The sequence below is a fragment of the Corvus moneduloides genome, chromosome 6 (assembly GCF_009650955.1).
Source record: "Corvus moneduloides isolate bCorMon1 chromosome 6, bCorMon1.pri, whole genome shotgun sequence".
Lineage (NCBI taxonomy): Eukaryota > Metazoa > Chordata > Aves > Passeriformes > Corvidae > Corvus > Corvus moneduloides.
Window position 1 is genome coordinate 39,818,218 of NC_045481.1, and position 8,988 is coordinate 39,827,205.

Consider the following 8,988-nt stretch of genomic DNA (forward strand, 5'->3'; position numbering starts at 1 on the left):
CTGAGTGTGTAATGGGTCTGCCTCTGGCAGTGGCTGATTCCAAATATTTTGGTAAAATGAAGGTTCTTCTTAACAAGTTCATCTTTTGTTATGGTGACCAAAGGAGATTGTCTCTTTGGCCAAACTAAGAGGAGACTGATGCCCGCTCAGGCCTTTGTAAAGCACAAAGGCCATTATTAAGCCTCCACAGCTGTTACTGGCTAACTCTGGAAACGACACATTATTAAAAACATGTGCACCTTGTACTGTACATTCAGGTAGTGGTAATTCTGGGTATGCATTGGTATCACTGAAGTAAGAGTTCTAAAGTGAACAATCCCAGATTTAGTACAAGTTTCTCCAGGCCTGAGTATTGAATATGTTCACACTTGACAAACAATCACAAGTTCAGCTTTTGTCAATTTTTTTTCCCAAACTTACTTGTGGACACAAAGTGCTCCTAAGTCATCTTCCTCTGTAGGTGTCCTGAAGCTAAACCGTCTCTACCTTTTCTTCCCAGGCTCTCTTCCTCCTCAAAACACCAGATCCATCGCACCTTGCACCCCATCCTAGGCCTCCTCTATGTGGGCAGCCTCTGAATGATTCCTTATTTGAAGATTTTAAATGAAAACATTCATAAATCTGAAATACTTTCCTGGCATTTTTCTCTGTGCCTCTGTGACCTTGGCTTTCTGGAAAGGGCTAGTTATCTTCTGGTTCAAAGGGAAAGGATGAAGGAGGGTGAGGGAAAAGAAACTGCATATATTCTTCACAGTCCAATGTTGTCTTTTTTTCCTAGAGTTCTATTGACAGTGATTGAAAGAACTAGAAAGAATAAACTCCAAACCAGGTACTGTTTGCTTTCATTTTCACAGAGATTTCATTAACAATAAATACCATCAAATTTTGCCAATAATACAAATTGTCAGGGGAAAAAAAAACCCCAAACCCAAAATAAAGGCAGGAGAGGTTTATGCTATTTAACTCTCCGAGAGAGAGACTACAAGCCGTTTTTTTTTTTTTCCCCCCCAGAGTCCTAAATGTGACTAGGAAAGGAAATGAGAAATTAAAAGAATCTGAGAATTCAATGTGTTTCACCTCTACTTTTTCCTCATTCAAAGTCTCTTGAGAAAATTCTGTGGCTGAGGTTTATCAAACCATTTAGTGATTTCTCTGCAAGGTCACTCAATATCTCTTACATTTACAACTTAATAAAATAAGATTTCTTTTTCCTGTCTATTTATTTTTTCCTTTGAGGCACCTCATTTCTCTAGAATACATAATCTACTTACATTTTTCTTGCCAAGCTGTTCTTAGTTTTGTCTGTCAGTTATGATCCTTACCTGTTTTCTTTACTGGCTCTGGCATCTTCACTTTGTTTCTGGTGAAGCTCCCAGTTGTATCTAGAAAGCAGGGTATGAGTTAAACAGAAATGTGACTGCAGGGCTTTTGAGACCCCCTAAAGAACGACTCGATGGAAGCCCCCATCCTGCTCCTCCCCCTTGATCCCCCACTGTTGTCAACTACGGCACCTTATCAACAGCAGGACACACTTGACAGGCTACATCAGCTGGGATAAATATAGCCAAGTTCCAGGAGCCAGAGAGCTCAAGCCACCCAAGACTGGCTACCACTGATCTGTTGGTATAAACCAGAGCACAATATGATGTGGCACATGCGTACAGTGCATTTTCCAGCTTCAGGCATGTATTGCGCTAAGAATTCCAACATTGCCATGTTTACAGCACATTCAGCAAACTAGATCTGATAGTTACATTTCCTGTATGCTGGTTCCTACTTATTCTAAGTGTGTATTTGCTTACATTCTTACTGCTTATTTCAGTTTTTGTTATTGTCATAATTGGGTCAGAGCTGAACAGCCCCTTAGAAACTGTTTTTCTTGTTTCTTTTTTTAGCTTTTCTACTGAAGACTGTATTTGTAGAACTAACTGTGAACCTTAAGGAAAGAACTTCCTTTTGCAGAGAAACCTACCCATTACTGACATTTGCAGTCACAAGTAGAAAGCACGACACTAAAATAGTTTTAGTCCTCCCTCCCCATCCACCCACTTGATCCACAGCATACATTTCTTGGTAACAAGCAAGGTTTTTTTCCCTTCTTCTGTTAAATACAATTTTAAAAATAGTTCCAAGGTTCTGTTTTATACCTCTAGAAGTTTCAATTTTGCTTAATCATATAGAAAAGATCTGGGGAAAAATCTCACTAGAAAATTATTCTTGTATGGCCATTTCATGCTTCAATCATTGCTTCTTATTTATTCATATATTTAGCATATGCCAAAATAGTAACTGTGGACAATCATGCTTTTATTAACTTGATGGTTTATCAATTTTGAGTTTTAAGCTTTACGAGAAAAACTCAGGAGGCCAAACATTTAGCGTATTTTAGCCACTACTTGTATTGACAAAATAATTTTTTAAAAAAAGGCGTGGTTTAAATTTTTTTCCCCAGCTTTACTATCCTGTAAAAAACTCATTTTAAAGGATTTCATCTTTTGGCACAGAGCTCAGAATAGATCAGTGTGCATGCAGCTCATCAGTCACTGTACTTTGGGTCTGTCTTTCACATCTGACTCTCTTGGTAGGCTGATAGGACAAATGTGAGCGTGTAAGAACCACTGCTGATACCTCTCCTGATTTTGGGCCAAATACTTCCTCCCCTTCCCTGAAGCAATTTTTAATGGATGAGTGAGGAAGATGGAGAGGATGTCACCTGTGATTATTTTCCATTGCCTCTGTTTCTAGGGGAGCACAAGTTACCATGATATGCATTTGACTATGATCTTGTGCCTGAGGTATTTCACTGGGAGTCAGGAAATCTTGACTATTTTCTTTGACTTGAAATCTCTCAAAGGGCTTGGGTCTCATAGTATGAAAAAGATTTTCATTTGAACGGTGAAGATCGTTACTGCTTTTTAAAATATTTCTCCATATTAGAGAAATGCCATTAACTCCCTCTTCTCTTCTGACCTGATCCCCAACACACCATTGGAACTGCACCCAGATGTGTTCTGTGGAGAGAGTTGTCTCCATGCAGCCTTACAAAATAGAGGCCAGAGGAGGCAGAGCTACCATAAGAAATAGATATCTGTTCAGACTATCCAAAAGCAAACTGTGATCAGGACCATGCTTCTTCTCAACTTAGTTGTCTCTCTAGTATGTCTCCTATTTACAAAGAAATAATGTTTGCAAAGATAATTAGTGACTAAAAGTCACTTGTGCAATATTTAAAACCTATTACAGAATCACAGGATGGGTCAGGTTGGAAGGGACCACAGTGGGTCGTCTACTCCAAGCCTCCTGCTCAAGCACATGGCACAGGATTGCATCCAGATAGTTCTGGAATATCTCCTGTGAGGGAGACTCCATAACCTCTCTGGGCAACCTGTTCCGGTGCACGGTTGCATACAAGTAAAGAACTTCTTCCTCATGTTCAGGTGGAACATCCTGTGCACTAGTTTCTGTCCGTTGCCTCTTGTTCTAGGAAGAGCCAGGGTCCATCCTCTTCACACCCTCCCTTCAGATATTTAGACACATTAATGAGGTCCCCTCTCAGTTACCTCCTCTCAAGGCTGAACGGGCCCAGCTCCCACAGCCTTTCCTCATAAAAGAGATTATCCAGACCTTTGACCAGCTTAGTAGCTCTCTGCTGGACCTGCTCCAGGAGTTCCATGCCTCTCTTGTCCTGATGATCCCAAAACTAGACACAGTGCTCCTGATATGACCTCACCAGGGCTTAGCAGATGGACAGAGTCACCTCCCTCAACTGCTGGCAATGCTCTTCCTAGTGCACCCGAGGATACCATTTGCCTTCTTGGCCACAAGGGCATTGCTGGCTCAGGGACAGCTTGTTGTCCACCAGGACCCCCATGTGCTTCTCCACAGAGCTGCTTTCCAGCAGATCAGCCCCCAGGTGTGTGCTGGTGCATGGGGTTTTTCTTTCCCCGGTTCAGGATCTTCACATGCCCTTGTTGAGTTTCAGTCAGTTCTTCTCTGCCCATCTCTTGTTCCTGTCAAGGTCCTCCTGACCGGCAGCCCAGCACTCAGGAATATCAGCTGTCCCAGCTTTGAGTCATCAGTGAGCTTGCTGAGGAGGCATCTGCCCCTTCATCCACATCATTATGAACAAGTTAAACAACACTGGCCCAGTATAGAACCCTGGGGGACACCACTAGTTACAGGCCTCCAACTAGACTGTACCACTGACCATTACTCTCTGGGGTCTGGCACTCAGCCAGTTCTCAGTCCATCCCACTGTCCACTCATCCAGCCCACACTTGAGTTTGCCTATGAGGTTTTCATGAGAGACAGTGTCAAAAGTCTTGCTGAAGTTGAGGTATCCAGTGCTTTCCCTTCATCCATCCAGGCAGTTGTTTTATCACAGAAGACACTTGGATTGGTCAGACAAGATGTACCTCTACTGAACCAATGCTGACTACTCCGGATCACGTTCTTGTTTTCCATGCGGGTAAAGGTGGCCTCCTGAATGAGGTGCTCCATCACCTTTCCAGGGATTGAGGTGAGGCTGATTTGCTGATAGTTCCCTGCATCCTCTTTTTTTTCTGTTTTTGAAGACTCAAGTAATGTTTGCTTTCTTCCTGTCCTCAGACACCTCTCCTGAACTTCATGACCTCTCAAAGACAATTGTGAGAGGCCTAGCTGTGATATCTGCCAGCTCTCTCAGTACTAGTGGATGCCTCCTGGACTGTTGTGCTTTGCTGTGTTGCTTCTCCAGCAGATGTCAGGGTAGTTAAGGTCTCCCCCAAGAACCAGGGCCTGTGACCATGAAGTTGATTCTAGCTGCTTGTAAAACCTCATCCACTTCCTCCTCTTGATCAGGTGGCCTGTAGCAAACACCCACAACCCTGTCACACTTACTGGTCTGCCCTTTTATCCTGGCCCTCAAGCTCTGGACTTGCTCATCATCCTCACCAAGACACAGCTCCAAGACACATTCCAAGTGCTGCCTCACATAGAGGGCAACTCCGGCACTGCACTTTCCTGGTCTGTCTTTCCTAGGCAGTGTGTAGTCCTTCACGACAACATTCCAGTGATGTGAGCTATCCCACTCTGTGTCCATAATTGCAATGGGATCCATGCCTTGTGGCTGCATGCAGATTTCTAGTTCCTCCTGTTTGTTCCCCAAATAGCATGCATTCGTGTACAGGCATTTATTAGAAGTATTTAATGGCGACAATATCCCAGAGGGGGTGCACAGGGATAGCCATAGTCCTGATGAGTGGTTGTGTTTTGATTGCTTGTTCTTGATCAAAGTATTCCCTCTCAAGCCTTCTTTTGTCTCTAAGCCATTTCTCCAATGTTCTGTATTTTTTTTACAGTTAGAACCACAGGCCTTTATCTGTTAGCTAAAATGGTGTAAGTGGAAATAAATGAATTTGGATTTAAAGGAAATGCATACTTATATACAAACTCTTTAAAATGCAGACTTGTAGTATTTATCATACACACCAAGTCTGTATTTGTTCACTGAGAGTGAATAGCAGGAGGTGCTTCAAAGCAGGAACTGGGAACCTTGGAATAATTAAACATTGGCTAATGCATGCCTAACACAGAATTTATTCTGAATGCCAATAGATATTAAGTACATCTTAGATATTTTTCCAAATTTCTTGGAATGCTCAATATTATTAATTCATCTAAATACTAATTTCTCTCTCAAATGACATTAACTCCTTGGAATCAATAGCAATAATTCCAGTAATGGTGATTCCACTATCAAAATGCACATATTAAAAATAGGAATTCTGTTATTGATTCTGAATTTTTCAGCTTTTATTTTAATGTCCTCTTGTTCTGGGAGAACAGAAATTGCCATTCAGTGTCTGAATGTTGGTTGTTTTCTATGTGTTTGTCTCAGGATCTCCAACGTTTTAGAACAAAAAATATAGTTGTGTATTTTTCAGTTGTACAATGAAACACTTTTAACCCTGACATTACATACTGAAGCTTTTTTGTTTATTTGTCATTTTCTTATTGTCAGGTTTTTGTCTTTAAAATTGTCAGGCATGTGCCTGATAATGACATGTCCGAAGGACCTCACTACCATCACTTTGACAGCGATGGAAAGGTCCTGCTTCCTCCAGGGCAAATGGGGAGTTCATCCTGCCATCACATGGCTTGCAGAATAATTGTGGTTTTATGTTTCTCTGGAAGTCTGTGGGATAATCTAAGTTACGTTGCCATTCGAAGGAGATACAGTCAGTCATTAAACTGAATTTTAAGGGTGTGTTTTTTAAGGACAGTATTACAATAACTGTCTGTGAGCCATTATTTCCTGGGGAACTTGGAAGAAGTTTATCCTAATCAAAAGACCTAATATGCTAGGAGATTAGGCTGCTAAATATAGATAAGATGATGAAGCATTTGCACTGTGTACTAGAAAGGAAAGCTAGGCAATACACTCTGTATTTCTTTATTAGCATAAGAACAAACAAAGCTTGCTCTGTTTTGCAATCTCTTTTGCTTATTTATCACAGATACTGAGAAACTCTTTTAGACTTGAAAAGTCTCATAAGTGCTTGGGAACCTCTTCCCAATGCATTGAATATTTCCCATACTTTATATATGTTTTTTTCTATGTTTAGATAAATATTCCTAGTGAGACTGTAGATTTCCCTTTTAATGAATGGATTTTCCACCTATTACAACACCTGACATTTTCTTTAAGTCTCTTTTTTCAGGATTTCATTTTATATAATTCATATCTTTCTTGCTGTAGATTTGATTCTTTCTGTAAATATTTAGTGGTATAGTTTTCATTCACCGAGCAACTGGAGTACATGTATAACTTTTAAAGTGGACTTAATTCTCACTATTTGTGTGCTCAAAATCAGGCACATTTAATTCAAGTACTGTGGTGAGTACTTAGCTGATTCTTCTTCATATATATTTTCCAAGATTCAGAATGAAGCTCAGTCTGGGTAAGGTAGGAGTTATTTCTTCCCCACAATGAAACAGAGCTATGAGGATTTAATCTGACACAGGAAAATGACCCTAATCCAATAATAACTTTGCAGATTTTGTGAGTTTTAATGTTATTTAAAGTAACATTTAAAATACATTGCCATGTTCAAGACTGGGCAAAATGAATGTTTTGTCTGCTGTTACACCTTAGGTTACCAGGTGGCAGCATTGTTGTAATAGTAAAGTTTTTTCTAGCATTTTCTACATTACCATTACATTACATTACATTACATCACATCATATCCATTTATTTGAGTATTTTAATAACAAAACTGATATGTAAATGAAATATATAATTTCAATGGCTACACTAACCCAAAATAGCTGTGTAGTGGATTGTGATAACTACTTTCTAGTGCACTGCAACACTAGATAACTGTTTAGCAAGTGTGTGAAGTTTCATCCTGTATTCAAATGAAACTGATGTACAAGAAGAGTGAAGCAACATGTAATAAGTGTCTCAGGGCCTGTGCTTAAAAAGTGAGTGAGAGGGAAAATTCTTCCTTGTCAGAAGAATTACTCTGAAATTACTGCTCTGTGCTTCAGACAGTGGCTTTCACCACGTAATTCAAAATCAAGTTCAAAAATGACAGAAATTGGTGGCTGGCAGTGATAGGCCATGGGATTTTGGGTAGTTGCACAATGGCTTATGAACAGAAATGCAAGGATTTATTATTTATAGCCAAAGTTAGCAGCGCCTCCTTCTAAAAAGTCTATCCAACTTCTTATTAAAAGGCTATGTATTTAGGTGGTTGTGATTCTGCCCAAATGTAGCTATCCAGGCAGAAAGACTATACATTACTTTTTTATTTTGGGCTTCTTTTCCTGGTAGTTTCTGTCACGCCATTTAATTTCTTGTCTCGATCTCTGTTTATTCATCTCTCTGCCTCTTTGTTTTGTTTCATGAAAATAGCACCTCCTTGGCAGTTGGGCAGTTTCTGAGCACAAGGCAGTAAAATTGCCTCTCAGTGGCCACAGATTTACTGGTGTGAATGGTGGGATAGCTGAGGTGGCTCAGTGCAGAGCACAGGCCCAGCAGGACTCATTCACTGAAGTGCTCATTGAATCATAGAATATCCTGAGCTGGAAGGGATCCACAAAGATCATCAAGTCCAGCTTCTGACTTTGCAGGACAGCCCCAAGACTCACAACATGTGCCTGAGAGTATTATCCAAATGCTTCTTGAACTCTGTCAGGTTAATGCTATGACTGCTTCCATGGGGATTCTGTGCCCACCCACCCTTTGGGTGAAGAATCTGTTCCTAATATCCAACCTAAACCTCACTGTTTCCTTTGAGTTTTTGAAACACTGAGTGCTGGTGTGTACAGTGCAAAGGCACTCGACCTTACTGACAGAACTCAAGTTTACAATGACTTAGGAGATTTGGGTCATGCTGGTCCTGCTTATTCAAGCTTTCCTCTGTACAACCATTTTGTATCCCTACCCTTTGCGCTCCATATTTCAGTTCTTTCTGTATATTTGATAGCACCTTGCTTTCATTTCAGCGATGTTCTTTTAACTGGCTTCATGATAAACAACCTGAGTTGCTGCATATTCTAGGCTACAGGAAAAAATGCAGTCTGCATGTGCTCAGTGAGAACTTTCTACCTTTTGTCCTCTGAAGAAGTTTTATTTGTGCCAATGAGGTCCAGTGCAGGGATCAGCAGTTTGCTATACATTTATCTCTGGGCTAATGTCTTGGACTTAATCCACACACTTGAACTAAAAGCAAACAGCCTTTGTGTCCTGTGCTGCAAACAGTATCTCCCTCAGGCACATCAAAATAAAGGGGAGAACTGACAGGGCTGGGGGCAAATAACTGGAACTTCAGAGAGGGAGTGGATCACACCAAGTTGAGTGGGAGAAGGAAATGAAAATATGTGATTGAAGGGTGTGGATGGGGGAGTAAAAATTGATTTTTCTAGGTATTTTTTTGATTGGTTGGGATGGATTTGAAATAGATCCTCAAAGGACAAGAATATTAGATAGGGAGCTGGGATAGA

The 8,988-nt window shown here is 40.6% G+C and overlaps 1 protein-coding gene across 1 annotated transcript in view; it reads right to left on the reverse strand.

The window, feature by feature from the left end:
* MYBPC3 (myosin binding protein C3) overlaps positions 1–1,585 on the reverse strand; it is a 62,531-nt gene extending 60,946 nt beyond the window's left edge. Inside the window, exons 1-2 of the mRNA XM_032113061.1 lie at positions 1,512–1,585; positions 1,323–1,382 (exon numbers count right to left, since the gene is read on the reverse strand). Of these exons, the coding sequence (XP_031968952.1) occupies positions 1,323–1,347 (25 nt within the window). The 5' untranslated portion in view covers positions 1,348–1,382; positions 1,512–1,585. The remainder of the gene's footprint in view (positions 1–1,322; positions 1,383–1,511) is intronic.
* Between the last annotated feature and the right edge of the window lie 7,403 nt (positions 1,586–8,988).